The sequence below is a fragment of the Choloepus didactylus genome, chromosome 13 (genome assembly GCF_015220235.1).
Source record: "Choloepus didactylus isolate mChoDid1 chromosome 13, mChoDid1.pri, whole genome shotgun sequence".
In the NCBI taxonomy this organism is placed as follows: domain Eukaryota; kingdom Metazoa; phylum Chordata; class Mammalia; order Pilosa; family Megalonychidae; genus Choloepus; species Choloepus didactylus.
In genome coordinates this window covers 93,329,969-93,349,825 of record NC_051319.1, presented here as the reverse complement: position 1 = coordinate 93,349,825, position 19,857 = coordinate 93,329,969, and the positions used below count along the sequence as shown (strand labels likewise).

Sequence of the window (19,857 nt, the reverse complement as noted above, 5' to 3'; positions counted from 1 at the left end):
GTAAACAGCCTCTTATTTAGTCCTGCATTCATTGCATTCCTGGATTTCATCAGAATTCAGAATTATCCAAAATTTGCTTCCTCCCCTCAAACGTGACTGTCTGATGGTTTTCTGGCTTCTTGTTTAAGTCTCCTGCTGAGGTGTAGCTTGCTGCTTCCAGGTCAATAACTGGAGCGCTCTGATGGTTGGAATGATCTACTTCATAGTGAGTCTCAACTGTGTCTTGAAATTCCCACCCATCCGTCCTCTGGAGCCACAGAGACAAGGCTAATTCCTTCTCTCATTATCAAATAGGATTTTCATATCATGTCATGCCATCCATCCATTCAACAATATTTATTGATTAGTGCTGGGTCTCTTGTCAAAGAACCTGTGGTCAAATTGGGAGGGAGACATTAATCAAGTGGTTACAAAAGTAAACACATATAAATAAATGACCCCTGGTTATCTTCTCGTTTTCTTCATGAAATACCCAGATCCATACTTAAATCTGGTTTTTTGTAACATTACTCGCTTGGTCACACTCTTTAGGGAAAAATAAATCTTTGCCTTTTTAAAAAAAATGTGATTTCTGGTAAACTCAGTATATACTCTGGTCAGTGTTACATAAACATGGAAGTTCATGTTTCTCTTTTATTTTTCTCATCCTCCCTTCTTTTCTCCAAGAATAGGTGGGGTATGCTTTTCAAATATTTATTCATTGGTTAAGGGCTGTTTTAAATATTAGTTTTGTTGACAAAGTGGCTGAAGTCACCAGCTGAGAAATGTTTATTTACTCAGGAAGAATATTTTCCTCTGTTGTTTTGAAAAGAATTAAAAGCGATTTTGCATCCTTTTTGTACGTATCAAGAGAGGTATACCCCAAGTGTAATTGAATTGACGTCTGTATGGGATCTTCAGTTGTGGAAATGGAATGGCCAGGGAGTTTTTATTTAGAACTAAGTCTTTCTAGATGACCTAGCAGCACAAAATGGCATTTTGGCTATTATTCTTAAAAAGAGGTATTTGCAAATGAAGGTCTGTTTGTGGAATCCTGGGTCTTTTTTTTTTTTTTTTAATGACATCTGCAAATTTTCACCTGTAACCTTATATTTATATGTCTAGATAAACAAAATGTTTTTTTCAGAAGCAACTTACAAAGATAAAATTTTCTAAAGAATATATATCAGCTGATTGAGATAATGAAAAAGTTGCTGAGAAGGCATCCTATAAAGTACAGATGTTTTCCAGAAAACAATGTCTGAGCAAACAGTCAAGGAGGGGAATTTTTCTTCTCTTTAGTGAGAATTTGCAGAGTTGCAATTTTTCAGATGATCCAAGAAATGTTTTTTTCACAATGGAGGTCCAAAAAGGTTGGGTTACTGGAAAGTCACAATCACCTTGGTATTTAGAAGACTGCATTTGGGATTGGTTTGATTTGGTGGGATTGTGTATTTTGGTGCATGTGGCTGGCAGTGGCTTAGGGCAGTGAAGGGATGAAGCCAACAACAAGCATTTGAACACCTAATCCCAATCTCTAACCAAGTATCTAGCTTTACACATTACTCTTATTTTTGTTCCACCGGCTCAGAAATGTCTGATTGTGCTCAGTAGATGGGGCTTGATAGAGTGTGTGTGAAATAAACTTCCATCCTTTTTCAAAAATGGAAAATGATTCAAAAACAACATGGTCTTTTTGTGGGATCTGAGAGATCATGGTCCACCACAGTTCTACAGTGTAATCTTTAGAAGAAACCTTCTCAGCTATCAAAATCACAGATTCTTATTTAGACATCCTTGGAGGGTTAGCCACATGCTTCCTGATGCTTCCAATGATAAGGAACTCACCTCTTCAAGAAGAATTCCCTTTAACCCATGAGACATTCTAATTAACTTGAAAGTTTCCCCTTTGCTCACCTACCTAACACCTTCTGTCTCACTCTATTCTATAGTTGAGAAGACTGAGGCCCAGACTGGTGAATAGACTTCAGATTAGCTAGTAGCAGGGTCAGGCTGAGAACCCAGGTCCAGTAGCTCCTCATCTGGTGCTCCTTCCATTACAGACTCTCACCCTTGATTTTGCTATTGAGATATAATGTTTTACTTATTCCTGACATTTGTCCAAAACAAAGGTATTGGGATATGCCCTTTGACACAGAAATTTAACTCATGTCGGCATACTCTATAAAGGAACGTGGTCAGTCCAAGCACAGTTATGCATGAATATCTACCCATGCAACCCAAACCAAAGTAAACAAAACAGTGCAGCAAAGCAAAGCAAACTGAGGTTAAGACATAGCTCCAAGTTGGCAGATGTTGGCACTGTACCAAATGACGTTGATATTTCATTCCAGCGGTGAGGCCTGTTTACAAGTGAGCTCTGTGCTCAAACTTCTTATAATGGAGATGCAACTACACACTTTTTGTTAAACACTAGTGACCACTCCACAGCAATATTTCAGAGTATTCTGAACCAAAGAACAAGGGTTAAAGATGGGATACACTGACCTTTTGATTTTTGCCTTTTAGTTATTTAAAATTTTTTGGTCAGAAAAGTGAGGATAGGAATCAATGTTGAGTGGCATAAATAAGATGGTCTCTTCCTCCTCCTCTTCATCCTCTTCTTCTCTTTTAAGGAAAGATCAGTGTGCCAGTTTGTGTGTATTAAGTCTCCCAAAATGCCATGTTCTTTGATGCAGTCTTGTGGGGGCAGATGTATTAGTGTTAATTAGATTCGAATTCTTTGAGTGTTTCCATGGAGATGTGACTCAATCAACTGTGAGTGAAATGTTTGATTGGATAATTTCCACGAAGGTGTTACCCCGCCCATTCAGGGCGGGTCTTGATTAGTTCACTGGAGTCCTATAAAAAGAGTTTACAAACAGAGGGAGCTCAGAGCAACTGAGAGTGACATTTTGAAGAGCAGCTGCAGCTAAAAGAGGACAAAATGCCCCAAGAGCAACATTTTGGAAAACGCCATTTTGAAACGTCACCTGGAAACAAGCGGATGCCAGCCACGTGCCTTTCCAGCTAACAGAGGTGTTCTGGATGCCAATGGCCATCCTTCAGTGAAGGTACCCAATTGTTGATGCTTTACTTTGGACACTTTATGGCCTTCAGACTGTAACCAAATAAACCAAATAAACCTGCTTTATAAAAGCCAGTCCATTTCTGGTGTTTTGCAAGACGGCGGCATTAGCAAACCAGAACAATCAGAGTGTGAATGTATCCATCAAAGAAAAGAAACACCAAGGAATCTGGTTGAGTTGTATGTTGCTCTGGTTTTATTTTTGTGACAGTAAAGTGTTTGAATAATTCTAGTGTCCTGAGCTTATCATGGTCCTGAGAGGATGCTGAGAGTGTCAGTGGTAGAAGGGTTTAGTTGACTCTCTCTTGCCTGCTTCCAAGACTTGCCATGTTCTTTTCCTGTTTATAATGCTCTAGGTCTGTTTCTCTGAAGGAGAACAGAATGAAAGATATCATTCCTTGTTCCTCAGAACAGGAGTAGGATACAGCACGCCTGGCATTTAAACACACACACACACACACACACACACACACACACACTCACACCCCACACAAGGTCTTTCAGATTTTGACTTGGCAGAACTTTCAGAAGTGATAAACTTGATCCTGAGCACAGAAGATGCTCTTAGTTGACTGCATTTTTAATTAGCTAGGTAGTGTTTTGTTAACAAGCCAGATGTGTAAGTATGTAAGATAAAAACAGTGGTTCCTTCCACCCTTCTCTCCCTATGCAGTTTTTCCAACAAGAGATATCCCTCTAATCACAGCTCTGATTAGTTATCCCTGGTGAGCTCTGCAGAAAATGGTGGACACTAATCGATCAATCAAATTAGGATAAGTATTAATCACCACCTCCCCTTTGGTGCTTGTTCTTTTTTCTCTGAAAAGTGTGTGCTGTCTCTCTGGTTTGTTAAATGGCAGTCATTTGAATTTACTCATTGGGTTTTGATGAGCAAAATATAACAGTGTATATTGCTGGGAATATATGAGTTTTTCCCTGGATTGTAACATTTTCAAAATGCAGATTCAATGAGATGAACTTGAGCTAGCTTTTAACTATTTTTCTTATTTCCAGGCTTTTTTCCTTCTAATTTATATACCAATACAATATTGATTGTCTTGTATGTTACTTAGGATTCTTTTGGTTGCAAATAATGGCTCAGTTTAAACTGGATTAAGGGGGAAAAGGGGAATTTGTTGACTCATATAATTGGGAAATTCAAGTGTAAAATTGTCTTAAGACTGCTGGATTTGAATGCTCAAGTTATGTCAACAGGACACTGGCATTCTCTGTGTTTTAAATCTTCTTTCCTTTAGGTTAGCTTTTTTCTCAGACAGGCTCTTCCCATGAAATGTCAATGATGGACAGTAGCAGCCTCAAACTGCAAGTCCACCAGTTTAGCAATGCCAAGGGAAAGAGAGACCCTTCTTAGCAGAAGTCCCAGTGCTGGCCCTCACTGGCCTAGCAGGTGAGCTAATGAATCCCTGTGGCCAGGGGATGGACCATTTGATTGGCCACTCCTGGGTCAGGTGCCCATCTCTGGAACTAGGGACTGGGGCAGTTCCTTACAAACAAATAACCTAAGAAGGGGAAAGGTGGTTCCATAAAGGAAAAGCAAGGTACTGTTATCAGAGAAAGAGGAAATAGATGGTCAGCAGAAAATTGCAGCAAATGTCCACTTCCATCAGGAGACTCCCTTGCACCAGTGGGAGGAGGTGGGATATAATGACAAGGACTATGCAAGATAAAGCTTGGGCTTTGGAATTCACAGACTTGAATTGATTTTCAAGTCAGTTAACCTCTCTGAGCCTCTGTCTCTTCATCTGTGTAATGGAGATAAAGACTCAGGTTGGAGGAGGAGGTAAAGGACAATGTTTGGCACTGATTAAAGCTCAGTAAAGGGTGACTTACTAAGATGAAATGGTTTTTGCTACTTTTTTATTACACTCGGGGATGGTTTGTATATTACCTCCCAGTGGAAAGGTCATTCAAACATTCAAGTCTTGGTTTCCTCAGTTAAAAAATTAATTAACTACTTAGTAGACTCAACAAGTATCAGTGAAGAGAATACATTATACCAGACATTTTTCAGGCATGGAGAATATACAGTCATCAATCCCATGTCCTATGCTTTCTTAAAACTTAGGTTCAGTGTTGGAGATATCAAAAATAAAGATGCGATTGGCTATATATAATTTATATACTAGGAAGAAAAAATAGAGAGGCTAAAGGAGATTGAAATTTTTAGAAAATGGGGTCTGATATTTTAGGTAGGTTGTCAGGGAAGGCCTCTGTGAGGAAGTGATACCAAGCCATGTCCATCAGGAAGTGAACCAGTGAGCCACATGGGAGCATTCCAGGCTGAGGAAACAGCAAGTGATAAGGCCTTGAGGTGAGAGCTTACTCTGATGATCAAAGAAAGTAGCAAAACCAGTGAGTTAGAAGGTAGTGGAGGGGGCTGGGGATGTGGCTGCAGTTGTGATTGGAGACGGTCTGAGGGCTGGATCATGTAGAGTCTGCTTGGCCATGATAAGGATTTTATTGGAGTTTATTCTTAGTGTGACAAGAAGTCAGTCACATTTTAAGGGAGTGAGTAAAGTTATTTGACTTATGTTTTTAAAAATATCATTCTGGATTCTGTGGGGAGAAGGATGATAGTGGGGCAAGCGGGAGACCGGGGAGGAGATGGCGGTATCCCAGGGAAAAGAGATAGTGGCTTAGACCAGGGTAGTATGGTTCTGGAAGTAGTAAGAAAATGCCAGGTGAAGGATTTATTTTTGAAGTAGAGACAATGTATTTGCTCATGGTTTGGTTACAGAATGTGAGAAAAAGCTAGGAATCAAGGGTCTTATAAGTTGTCTTGTCTGAGTAACTGGATAAGTGGTGGGGCATTTACTGAGAAGGGGACCACGGGGGAGTACTTCTTTAAAGAAATACTCTGATTCCCTGGCGCAGGCTTTTTGTGTTGGGCTAGGAAATTAAAAGTTCAATTTGAAATGCTTTTTAGTTATCCAAGTTGAGATATCAGGTAGACAAGACACGTCTTGAAGAAGCTTGGATATAAATTTGGGAATCTTCGGTGAAGAGACCGTATTTTAAGCCGTATGATTACCTTGGGAAGTGATCACATTCGGAAAGGTTTTGCATAGAGGAGGAAAGAGGATTGCACCTCGGGCACTTCAATGGTTAGGGCTTTGTACTTGGGTATTCCAAATAAAATGTCACTCCAAATTCAAAAATGCAAACTCGACAGAAGTGGACAGAACTACTTTGTGGGGCTCAGAGTCCTGCAGGCTGAGCCTTCCCCATACTTGCCCCAGCCCAGGAAATGCCTGCAGGAGTCTGTGGAGTGTTTGGTTAAGAGGTTCTAAAGAACAAATGTTGAAAAACTGCAAGAGGTCTCCATGTTCTTCCCAGCTCTGATGGTCAGCCATGTTCTCCTTGGCTGCTGGGCACACGTGTTTGGCCTGACCTTTCCATGGCATCCAGTGGCCCAAGATGAGTTTCATGGTCTCATTATGCAGATAAACATATCTTGAGTTTCCTCCTGGTAAGATTTGATTAGAAAACCAGCAGATAGAATTATAGAATGTCAAAGCTGGAGGCAAACCTAGAGATCATCTCTCCCGGTCATTCCCATTTGCTGAGGAAGCAGATGATGAAGCTCAGAATAAAAAGAAAAAGGGCTTGCTCAGGGCAACCTGGGAAGAGACAGAACTGGGCTCTAGCCTTACATTCTTTCATTCATCATTGTGTGGAACAAATGCGATGAAAAGGACAGCAATTCCTCTGAAAAGTATGACACCGTACAGTTGAGAGCCGGTTTGGTTGGGAGCAGTGAGTGCCTGTCCATTAAAGACTATCAGGTCTTCCTGAGGGTCTAGGTGAGGGGATCTTTGGGTAGTTTAAAAGTTAACTCCCCTTAGATTAGAAGTTCTTAACCTGGGTTCATGGAAGGGCCTCAGAGAATCCATGGGCTCCCCAGAAAGTGTGCATGTTTGTGCATGCACATCCATTTATTTTCTGGGTAAAGAATTCTGAAGAGTTTACTTGATTCTTAAAGGTGCCTATGACTACCCACCCTCAGAAAGGCGTTTAAAAAGACAAGACCCTGAAAATCCTCACAGGTAACAAAATGATTGATTATTTTAGGGAAATGTACTATTTTAATCATAAGAATGTAGTTACATGTTTTTACTAGATAGCATCACAATGCAGATCATATAAATAACTTATTTTGGGGAAGAGCAAAAAGTAACAAATAAACCAATTAATGTGGAGTTAAAAACACCTGCGTATTTTAATCTCCAGGACATTAGTGGAATGCAAAGAAGCATTTTGTCACACCTTGGTATATCAATAGCTTTTTGTTATAGTATTGTTTATTAAATGCTTCACCAGTACTTCTACAACGCAAAATTTTTAAAGCAATGGTTACTCGGAATTTCTCCCTTTAACATAGACTTTTACTTTCCTACATTATCTTCCCACTAAGCTCTTCTTTATTCTCCCATTATAGGACCAGCTATTTCCTGTGGGCACTGAAATCCAACTCACCCATGCCTATTTCCTGTAATGGACGAATTTGATGCTAATGTGAGGTATGGGACATTTCTGTATATATTGTGCTACAACTTAGGGCCATTTGTCCTATGAAGCCTCTGAAAAATCCATTGCAGTAGAGTTTCAAAGCTAATGGATGTGGGTTTTCTTCAGCGTTTCATATATAATCATGAGTGTGATTATGCTCAGGTATTAATGTTTTATCATTTCTGCTTAAATGATAAATGTAACGTGGCTGTAAATGTTTCCAGCTGCTTATGCTAAAAGTCTGCATTATGCAGATGCTGTTCCATGAAAATAGATATTCATTTTTGTAATAGGAAGAAAAAAGATGTGTTTAAATGAGTAAAAATAGCTTCAAGATTATCTTTCTGTACATCCAAACTTTAGATACAAATTTAAGTAGTTTTTTTTTATAGCAGTCTAGTTTGCCCACTTCTTTTTTCAACCAGGTCATTAGATTATGCGATATGATGGAATCATAGCATAGTTAGATAAAGCCAAATGGTTTTTGCTTTGTTTTGTTTCCCTGTAATTTCCTGCAACCCTTAGAGATGAAATAATAGGATGACTCCTAGGAAAGTTTGTTCTTTTAAGCTGTGCTGCATTTTTTTTTTTTTTTTTTTTTTTTGGTGCAACCAAATAGCGTAAGGAGACTGTATTCAATGAGTGTTAATAATTGTGAAGAGATACTTGGTATTTGAGGCCACAGGCTATCAATAGATGTCAGTAGCTGGAAGACATCCTAAAAAAAATTTGTTTCTGGTGCAATCACAGGAGCAGTTTTTTCTTCACTGGAAACCTGTAGAAAAGTATGTTTCAGGTACAGATCATGGGAACTGTACCTCTGTGTTTGATGTAGTAGAATGCTTTGACAAAAAGGAGCTGTCAAATATCTTGACAGAAACTCTAGCGTAATATGACTCGAGTTGTGAAGATGTGCTATCACCCCATCAGGGAATTCCTTGTGGGCAGAATGCATCTCATGATGCTTTGAATAACCTTAGGCCCATGGTGGGTATTTAATAAAGAGGTGTTGATTAGCCAGCCATTGCTGTACTTTCTGTATTTCAAATAGAGTTGTGCTATAGTATACCTTGATATGCAAAAGTTTTTTTTAGCAATAAGATATTTTACATTCTCAATGGAAAGTGTCATGGATTTAGTTACTAAAGTCATCAACTGGGTACAGTTTTAGAACTTTAACATAGATTTTTTAGGCTGGTGTCATGTGTTTAATTTTCCTCTAAAAGTCTGTGAAATTATATGTTTAAAGAAAGTGTAGTGGAATCCAGAGAATGTCGATTTTATTTTTGTTAATTAAAAGGCCAGCCTGAGCAATATCAGTGGTGATATTATGAAATTTTTTATGTTGCGGATGTTGTATCAAGCTGGGTCAGTTGGTCAAAATGCACTCCTTTGGGGATAATTCAAATGTCATGATCCTTAACATAGCACTTATGTATATAGCAGCATAGATTCTAAGAGCAGAATGCAATTCAGTTAAATGAATGTTAGCCATGTTCCTGGGGGCTGTGGAACAAGACGCAGGATACAAGATGATATCATCCCCCAGAATCTTGTTTCTGGACCATCCTCTGTCAGTTTTGTAACCGCATCCCATTAGCATATGCTCATCCTTACTCACTCCCCCTCTCTTCCCACAATATTAGCAGCATGCAAATGCCACAGACTTTCCATCTTTGTCCTCCTCATTGCAGCCTCTGGGTGTCCATTTTAAAGGATGCCTTTCAAGCTCCTGTTTACCAAATTGTGGCACATGTATCATTGGTAATACAAGATGATTTCAAGTGGTAAATGAACAACCTTTTAATTTTAATTTTAAAATTAAGTATTTATTTTAAGGCTACTTTCTTATTGTGGTTAACAACTCTATTTTGCCATTTAGAGTATCGAAATAAACCTTGTTTCAAAATAAATTTATTTAAAAATGTAACAGTGAGTTTATTTAAAGAAAGATATTATGTACATTTTCATATTCATTAATAAATGATTGTGGAAAAAATCACAAAGATACTTTATAAATGACCAGGGTTTAGAAGCTGAAGTTCTTGGTGTAATTACATAGAGTGGATTTTACCATGCTAATAGCAGGAACCAGAATTATTCTTTGTTGAGGGGATGTCTTTATGTGGAAGAATGCCTGTATAAGGTGAGTGCCAAGTGTCTGGGTCCCTGGCACAAGAGAGGAATTTTTTTACTTATTCTGAAGACAAACAGAGGAAATTGAGTGAACAGAAGAGAGAGAGAAGAGGGAAGTTCCAGAGCAGGAGAGCCTGGGCTCTGCTTAGTAAGGGACCAAGGGGAAGCCTCCAGGGCATGGTGGCTGTAGGGGACTTTGGGAGTAGTTTGCTTACATATCTTTTTTTTTTTTAACACGGTACGTGCTGACCCAGTTTTTCAGTGCAATCTTGTAGCTTGGCTGGGAATTGAGTGTTGAGTGTTTACTATGAGTAAGGTAATCATGAATTATTAACTTGACTGTTATTATTCCTTTTAACTTTTTAAGACAACCCTATGAGGCACGTGACATTATTACCAACATTTTACAATGTGCGACAACTAAGACCCAAAGAAGTTATATAGCTTATTCAAGATCATATCACTATATTGCCTCACATTGTACTACAGATATTTTAGGTGAATATATATGTGTATGTGTGCAGGTGCATGTGTGTATGTGTGTGTGTGTGTGTGTGTGTGAGAGTTGGCAAGAAGGCTGACATTCCAGTTTGAGTAAATGTGGTTTGGGAGAGAGAATGCATGTGGTGGAATGAAAGCCCAAAGGCCCAGGATGATGGCAGGAGAGTGAAAATGTCCCAGGAAATTTCAGAAATATAAAGTAAGGTTTAGACATTTTAGAATTGAGGGGATCCAGCCAGTTTTTCCCCAGACATGAAGAGATGGAGAGGTCCTAGTTGACATTTAAGGTCAAATAAGGATGTCTAACATTTATGTATTTTGGGAGGCCATAATGGCCACTTCTTTGTTTTCACCTAATTCAGTCTGTTAAGTCAGCAGGATTGTTGTTTTGTTGTTATATATCCATCAGCGTTCTTGGCCTCAAGCTTCAGAAACTAATTCTGGCTAACATGTTCAGAGATAATTGCTGGGAAGCTATAGGGTAGGGGCCCAAAGAATTGAGGTGAAAAATGCTGGGGGATAAAGCTTGGAAATATGCAAGAATTTTAGGAGTTCCAGGAGAGCTAGAAAGTGGTGCAGTGGTCAACAAACAAGGAAGTGGTCAGAACCTTTCTGCATTATGGATAATGTCCAAACATTTCTTTCTATATGCCACTTGAGAGGCAAAGTCCTGGGAGATGACATCTGATTGGCCAAGCCAAGGTCATGTGATCATTGCTGTCCAGCTTTCAGAGTGGAAGGTGGGTACTTCTCAGGGAATTGATATGATATGGGGGAAAGTTAAGTCCTCCAAAGAAACTGGTGCTTTTAGGAAGGGGTAATGAAGCCTGGATAGCTAAAATATGATCACTGCCCACTCCGTCTTGTTGCAATTGAATTTCTCTTCAATATTTACATTACATAATGTTGCTTCATGTGTAAATAAAAATACTTTAAATATACAAAAATTGATCACCTAAACTATGTGCAAGGAAGAATAAGACAGGTGCCTGTTCTGCAGAATCTTACCAACTAGCTAAAAGACAATCACAAATAGATAATTTAATACAATGATAAATGAACCTTACTAGATACACAATGAGCTTTAGTTCTTTGGGAGTTGAAAGATAAGAATTAAAAAAAAGAAAAGAAAAGAAAAGAAATGCTGTGTCTTGTTTTTAGAAATAGAAGCATTGCAAGCATATTTTTCTGAAGGTCTCCATTGGCAGTAGGTGAGAGCAGTTGATGTAGGATGGATTGACTCATGATGAAAAGCCAGCAGTGAATCAGGTCCTGGCTTGTCCTCTCCTTTGGTAAATTGAGTCTCACAAACTTAGCAGTCACCCAGCAGCTCTTCCCAGATAATCTCACACTCCGATGTCGTTCTTGGTCTGTTTGTCCTGGTTGGGGCTCTGGAGGAGACAGCTGCATTCTTCTTGAAGGACTGAAGAAAGGAAAGTGGAAGTAGTGGCTCTGGTGAGTTGGCAGTGGAAACTCTGTAGAATACCATTGGCCTTCATTTGGGCAGTGAGCCTGGTGGTGTCTTCTTACCCAGTGCTCTCCTAAGCCTGTGAAGCCACTTACATGGCTCTAAAACATTCACTGCCTGACTCAGAGATAGCTCAGGCTTTTTGTTTGGTTTGTTTCAACTACTAGATTCTTCCCACTGACATGGGGTTTTCCTCAACCCAAGTGTGCTTCCTAAAGGGAGTCCAGGGCTCTGTTCTTTTCCTTCTTGCTGTTTCATTAACAATTAAAAAGTTCCTGCTTTCTTAAGATTTTTTTGAAAATACAAGGTTTGGGCAGGAGGTGAATAGGTGAAGAAAAGTTCAAACATATGCAAACTTGCGCTTTGTAGTTTCTCAAGATAATGACCCCAGATTTAGAGTGCACAAAAAGTTTATTCTACATCTGGATTCTTTTTAGTCTTGGCTTCCTCCCACCCTGGACTCACCTCCTTGTCCCCTGGGCTCTCTATCTTCCTGCTGCGCTGCCAAGAGATTCCCCATGGAATCTCTTGAGTTTATTCTTTCTGAATTAAGAGCATCCTGGTTTAAGATTCTGTCCTTCCTCTGTAAAATAACAGTTGTGCTTTCTCATTAATGTTTCTCATTAGCAACCAAAAGGCATCTTATAGGAATGATAAATCATACAAATGGTAGCATCCTCCTTTCTTTGCTAGGGCTTCTAGGAAACTCAGAGTCAAATTCATTAATCACCGCAAACAAGTGTTCAGGATCTCCAAGCATGCACCATGCCTCTAACTTGACTTTATTTTTCCAACTCTTTTTGTAATATCATCTTGTTTCCTTTGCTTTCTTAACATTATTATTTTTATTATGTTTATTTTCATAAACCATTTTAAGGAAGGAAGAAAAGTAGGAAGAGAGAAAGGCAGAAAGGAATCCAAGCAGGAATCACTTTCCAGGGGGAGAGCTCTTCTTCCCATGGAGGGCTTGATGCCATGTACTGGGGAGCCACTCAACAATTTTGAACAGAAGACTAAAATGGCAGGCTATTGTATAAAACATGGTAAATCTGAATTGATACCAAAATATGTATATCTTACATAAAAATATATATATGCTTTGACGTAAATGCAGTCACCGTGCTACACGTGTGATATCATTAATTTTAAACCATAACAGAGGTGAGTGACTGACTTCGAATTAATTACCCATTTGCCTTGATTCTGTCATGGCACTAAGTTGCAATTCACTACTTCACATTAAGTAATAAAATTAATTGGAAATCAATGTGACTACAAGAATGAATTGAAATTACCTGATCTTAGCAAAGAGAAAAAGATAGTGATTTTTTTAATAAGGGAATTGCTGTTTGCTTTATCAATATTGATGACAATGCATATGCTTCACTAAAATCTGAGGGTAAAGTTGGAGTGTTTTTAATGCTAGCTATTCTAAAGCTCTGAAATAATTCAGAGTTTGAAATCAGTGTGTGAAGGTCATGCACCCTAAAGACTTTTCAATATAAGATTGATTTGGAACCAGAGTTAATTCATGTTCGTAACCTGGTAATAGGAATTGGGAACATGTGCAACGTTAAGGCAGTGAAATGTTTTGCAGGAAATCTCTCTTCAAGCTTTGAAATTGTGACACGCATTAGCATATAAGGAGAAAGTGAGTGGGTACCATTTAAAAGGGGTTATTTTTATGTTGCTTTAGAAATGTAAATGAGAATAATACTCGACTTTATTGCTTGGCTGATAAAATGGTGATTATTCAGTTAGTCATTTGATTAGATCAGGAGCACAGTGAATATGAGTTGAAACTCATTCTGTGCTGGAAACCCCTGTGCCTCGTGGAGTCACAGGGGGACCAAGCTAGAGCCCTCAAAACAACCAGAGAGATAATGGCACCTTTGTATTTCTAAAGCAGTGGTCTCCTGCAGTGTGTGAAATTTGCTAGCTGTGGAACTAAGCTAGCAGTCCTCTACACACATGTGACACTATATAGCATCTGAGGGTCTCCTACCAGGACTATCTTAACGAACAGCACCATGGGATTTTGGAAGAGTGGGGTTGTGGGAAGCAGGATGATGGAGGTTCAAGTCTTGGCTTTCCCACTTACTGGTTGTATTAACTTGAACAAATCACTTAATCTCTCTGAACCTTTGGTTTGGACATCTATCAAGGGGTTCTTGTGGGAATTGTAAGTAACATAGTTAGAACTCTTAGCAGTGTCTCGCACGTAGTATGCTGAGTGACTGGTAAATGTCTTTGGTCATCGCAGACATCCTGAGATGTGGGCATTTATTAACCCTAGGACTGATATTCAATTGCTATACTCTTTAAATTTCTGGATTATTTAAGTCAGCTTCTACTTAAGTGGTTGATCTTATTAATCAGCTGTGAAAGTTTTTGAACATTTGTCCGGATTGTGCCCATTCCCTGGTAAGGATATTGAGACTTAAGCAGGTGATGGAAGACCGTCAATATTGCACATGGACTAATAAGTTGAGTAGCTGGGAAGAGACCACTGGTCTTTCATACTCTCTTCAGCACTATTTTCTCTTCATTCTACAAATTCCCTGAACGTGGGCACATTTCTGTTTGGGAGTTGAAGAAGGTTCTAGGATTTTATCTATCCCCTACCTTTTTGATTCCTAGTCTGCTCAATTCCTGATATCTGGCTCTCCTGAATATGTACTTAGTCCCTTGATTAATGACTGCTTAAAGGAAAACCTGTGACTTGTTACTCTCTGCTTTTATATCTGTTAATGACCCGTCAGGAAAATCGTAATTGTGCATATTTCAAGCAAAGCGAGATTAAAGGCAGGGCAGTGGTCACCAGGCTCCCTGGAAAAGCAGCACGAAGAGGGTGAGAAGCAGAGGTCAGGATGCGTCCTGAGCCCCACCACTGCCACAGACCTGCTGGAGGTGCTGCTGGCCTGACAGTTGTTGCTTATTGGAACCTTTTTGCTGCTGCTGGCATTGCTGAAGCCACCTTGAGGTATAGGAGAAAAATGACTCCTTTTTTCTCTTGCCATCCAACTTCCCACTCTGAGCCTCCCAATCTGTAAATCTTATCAGAAGCCAGGGGGAAGCAAGCCTGGAAAATGCAGTGTTCTGGCTTCCAGCCCTCTCTGATTGAAACAAGTACATTAGAAGAGTGGCAAATAACAGGTAAAGCTTTTCCTTTATAACTTGGTTCCTTCTGGAAATTGTAGCTATGTATCCTGGGTGTATTGGACGTCACAAGCTGGCAGACTCACATGTGATCCCTTTAACATTAACCTGAATCTCAGTGTCTCTGAGTCTTCACCTGATTGACTGGAAGAAGCCCAGTCTTTTGACACATTCACTTTATCCAGGTTATTTTGGGGGATTTGATTATTACCAAAGTGGGATGCTTATAAGTGTCCCCAGATTTATTCTCATTGCCAAGCTGAACTCTAGTAGCCTTCAGCTCTATCGCTTTCATGGGGCACTACTCTGAATTGTATCCTGCTGATTGACCAGTCCCCAGGCCTCAAAACCTGCACTTTGTCTAGTAAAGCAGAACTCTCTTGATACTGAAAATCCACATTATTGCACATATGAAGTGAGAAGAATATGCCTTCTGTGTAATACTAGGTGAAAGTAAATCCCATACTAAAATTTCTTGAGACAGAAGTGTTTCAGAAACCAGCAATGTGGCATTTCCAGTTTTCAGACTTAATACTCTTCTTCCTGGGACACACAGAAGGGTTGGGTCAATTAATTTGGTATCAATTATCATAAGTTCTCAGAAAAGCCATTCACATCCATCATTTTGGATCTGTTAATCAGTCTTGCTCTATCCAGCCAGCTCCTTTTCTTATTATGCCTTAACATCTGTCACTGAAGTTTGGTTCTTTTGGAACCATGCCAGCCATCACCAATATTTATTCAGACCTCAAATTTCAATAAGGTTTTATCTAGCCAGTTGCTGTGTAAGTTTACACAGGACCTGTGTAAATCTGTGGATGCAAATAGTTAAGTAGGATAGATGTGTTTCCTAATTTTACAAACTGGATCTATTTCATTCTCAGGTCCAGTCCAGTCAGGATTTCCTTTCCACTTAATAGGATCAGAGCATGGTCTGTACTGATGGATCACCTGGATTCCAGAAAGACCTTGTCTTTGTCCCTCTTTAAAAGAATGGGCTATTAGCCACTGTATATATGTTGTGTTTCACAATAAGGAAATAGCTGAAACTATGGTGCTGTAACTCATAACGTTTTGGGAAATTTCCTATATAACTATTTCGGAAGATATTATCTTTTTGTGTATGTATTATGTTTCACAATAAGGAAAAAACTGAAACTGTGGAACTGTAAGCATAACATTCTTTGAAATTTCTCTCTAATTGTTAAAATGCACTTGGAAAGTTATCATTTCTATATATATGTTATATTCTACAATTAAAATATGATTAAAAATTTTAAAATAAAAGAAGAATGGGCTATTAAAAGGAGATTCAAGAAGCATATGACTGATGCTAAGGATTATTTGAAGTTCATTCCAAGCTCCTTTCCATATTCTGGAGCCTCGGCTGTGGCTTAAGGCTTCTTGCAGTCCCACCTAGCACAGTACACGAAGGAAATTAAGCAGAGTTTCAGAGAGGTTAAGTGATTTTTCCTAAGCCCACACAGTTAACAAGTAAATAACCAGAGACTAAAACCCAAGTGTTTGCCTCAAAATCATTGCTTTTTAAAAAACATTTTCTAACTGTGCAAAGATAGCAAACTATCTTCTAATGTATATATAATTTAGATTAAAATGTTACTTAATTGTGTCTAAATCTAAAAAGAATATGTTTGTACAATAATAAGAAAATATTAAATCACTTGTTATTTCACTGCATTAAACATTTGACGAGAACAGTAGCTGTGGGTCAGATACTCCTTTAAGCATGTGACCTGTATTATCTCATTTAATCTTGGCAATAACCTTGTGAGTTTCTTCCCGGTAGTGGCCCCATTATGATATTCGAGGCAACTGAGGGAGACCCCTCTTGTCCAAAGTTGCACTTCTGGCAAGAGGTGCAGCCAGTATTTTCACCCAGGTTTGCCTGAGGTCAGTCTGTCCTTTGTGAGTTTCACAGTTTGTCATTGCAAAGATTTCTGTGTTGTAAAGGGTTTGTCATTAGACACTTTTGCATGGGGTTCCCAAAATGAAGACCTGGCAGATAATTTGTTTAGCCTGTCCAGGGTTTTAAACTTAATTTACATGCCCTTATGAAGACTCCAATTTACCAGAGCAACCTTGATTCCCTAATGTCTGAAAAAGAGGCCATTTTAGACTATTTTATTACCTTCTATGGCTACTGCTGAGCAGGACATGCAATCTGCCTGCCTGGTCCCCTGAAGGCTCTTTACTTTATCAGTTAAATTTTGAAGCAGTGGCAAGAATTTTTTCCAATTTTATAGAACTATATTATGACATTTAGTATCTGCTATTTTCTCCCTGAAAATTTGTTTTATTACCATTTAGCAAATAAGGTTGTGTTGAATTTAAGACCTGTTTTCAATTAAGGAATTGGAGCAGGTTTCTAAATAAATACTGTTAAGTGATTACCATTTTATCAGTCAGGTAATGATGTTCAGGCAGCGCTCCTATTTGCATTTCTAAAGCAATGTAAGAATAATCTTTTTTTTTTCCTTCTTCCCTGCCCACTCACTTGCTCCTTACCGCTTTATTAATTTCAATGCTTGCAAAAGATTTTATGCAAGTTATTCATCTTCAGATGTTAATACTATCATGCCTTTGTGCATATCTGATACAGATGCATATTTATTATAAGTTCTCTCTATGATCAACGGTGTAACTGACATATCTAGCCTCACCTTATCTCAAATGCTATCATTGTTCACATAGTGCATTGGGTGAGTGTGAGTTTTAGATAAGCTATGATAATTAATAGCTTATTTTCAACTAATTTAGTTCTTCAGTATGAGACAAGATAAAATCCCCTTCCTACAAAGGAATGTTTTGGATGGGTTGTCCTAGAACTGAACTGAACTGTACATTGTATCACTGACTGAAGTTTTGTAAAACGAATGGAATCACTCCGAAGATTCCTGAGAATCAAAAACATTGTGGCCAATTTCTGTTTGCAACTTAAAACATGTTATTTTCTATATTTGTGTTACTGATGGGCTAGTATCACCAAGTTTGACACCCCTAAGTGATGGGAAGGCATATCAGCCAACCAGTCTTCTATTTTGGGGAATTTTATAGGCCTCTCAGACCAGTTCTCTGGGCAATCCAAGCAGGCTGAGTTCAGGGTTATGACTTGCTATCCTAGAGAAAAACAAATTGCCTCTAGGTACAGATCAACCTTGGAATCCAGGAAGCAGATTTCTGTGAACAAAATCAGAAAGAGAAAAGTTCAGCCCACTTCAGAAAACCCTTTACTTCTAAGAACCTCACTTTGTTTGCAGGAACATCACTGCTACTAATTAAGAGCAGGAAGTTTGAAAGAAATTTAAAATATCTCATCTAGTTAAAAAAAAAAAAATCCTAAGCAGATAGCTACTTGTATTTTTTTAAAAGGTCTGTAATTCATGTTTGATTAATTTGACATGCTTCTATCAAATTATGTTTAATTGATGAGATCTTATTCTGTGAAAAAGAGTAGGTAGTAACTTTTTTTCACCAGCTTAATTTTAGCACTGTTTTATTTAGAATTATGTAACCTTGACTCTGCCACTCTCTCCCTACCCTTCCTGTCACTGCTGTCATTAGGCCTTAGCTAGCATCTCATTGCTGAGTGATCGGCATCATCTCAAACTCCTCTCTTGACTATAGCCCTCCTGCCTCCAATTCATTTAGCAGCCATATGACTGGCCATCCTTCTGTAGCTTAAGCCCGATTGTGTCCACCCTCTCTTTCTTCTGCCAGCCTCCTACTCATACTTCCAGTCTGAACTCATTTTACCTTCCACCAACCCCCAAGCCTCCCCTGCTCCCTTCTATACCCCTAGAGCTCTTGGTACAAATGGCTGGCATCATTTATGTCACTGTTGTTTGCAATTATTTGTTTAATATGCCTTCCTCCTTTGCTGAACTGTGTGTGGCCAGTATTTAGCACACTGTCTGGCCTGTTACAGTGTTTGAAGATTTTAACTAAGATTGAGAAACCTTTATTTCATTTTTCAACTCTAGGTAGAATCCCATCATCCTGAAAGGCCTGTTGCAGATGGGTTTGTGCTGTATGGATGTTAATAGCCATTGCCTCCAGCCGCCTCTCCTCCACACATTTAATTTCACCAGCAAGCATAGATTCTGAGGCTATGGGATTTGGCGAGGAGATGGGAGGATGAAAGGAACATGAGTTCTTTAGATTTGAAGTCGTAAGGGCCCCTTCTCTGGTGCTGTGTACAGATTTTGTGGCATGAGGCCTCCAGGGGCAGGGTTGATGCTCCCTTTATTTCATGTCCCCTACCTGGGATTGGTTTCTTTGCCAGGTCTGCCACCTCCACCCCATTCCTGCTGTTACTCACTAGCAGGTTTTACACACTCACCAAGTGTCAGTGCTGTGCTAAGTCCTTTAAAGGTATTTTCTCATTCACTCCATGTAACAACTCTTTGAAGGGGGTGCTGAGTCTACATTTTATAGGAGACACAGGAAGGCTAATTAACTTGCCCACATATCTACGATTAATAAGAGGTGGAGTCAAGGATCCAAATCTGGGAGGTCTGACTCTGAGCTACTATACTGCAGCTTCCTTTATGCCACTATATTACTATAGAATCTTATGGATATGAGGATGATTATACAGAGTCTTAAGACCATCATTACTCATCTTACTTCTACAACTCCTATTCCTGCTACAATTATCACTATTAATTCTATTATTTCTGCTATTTCTATTGCCACAACTATTAGTTTCTGGTATAGATTGTGTACTTTGTTCCTGGTCCTGTGCTAGGCTTTATGGACAGTATCTTGTATCTCTGGGGCAGCCATGCAGTTAACCCCCTCTGAGAAGGGATGCCTAAGTCATTCCAGATAGGTGAGGCTGTGCTCTGCCATCCAGGGCACCCTTCAGAGGAGATTAGGCCTGTTTGAAGTGACCCTTTGCTTCTCTTTGACTGCCTTATTCTCCAGGAATTCTCCCCCACCTCTGATCGGAAATCCTTCTGCTGGCATTGCCTCT

General features: G+C 39.2%; 1 protein-coding gene across 4 annotated transcripts in view; it reads left to right on the top strand.

Moving 5' to 3' along the window:
- The window catches only part of HTR4 (5-hydroxytryptamine receptor 4), a 159,800-nt gene that overhangs the window by 9,246 nt on the left and 130,697 nt on the right, over positions 1–19,857 (top strand). For all 4 annotated transcript variants that reach the window (XM_037802071.1, XM_037802075.1, XM_037802072.1 and 1 more), the window contains exon 2: positions 7,527–7,608. In XM_037802071.1, the coding sequence (XP_037657999.1) occupies positions 7,583–7,608 (26 nt within the window). In that variant the 5' untranslated portion in view covers positions 7,527–7,582. The remainder of the gene's footprint in view (positions 1–7,526; positions 7,609–19,857) is intronic.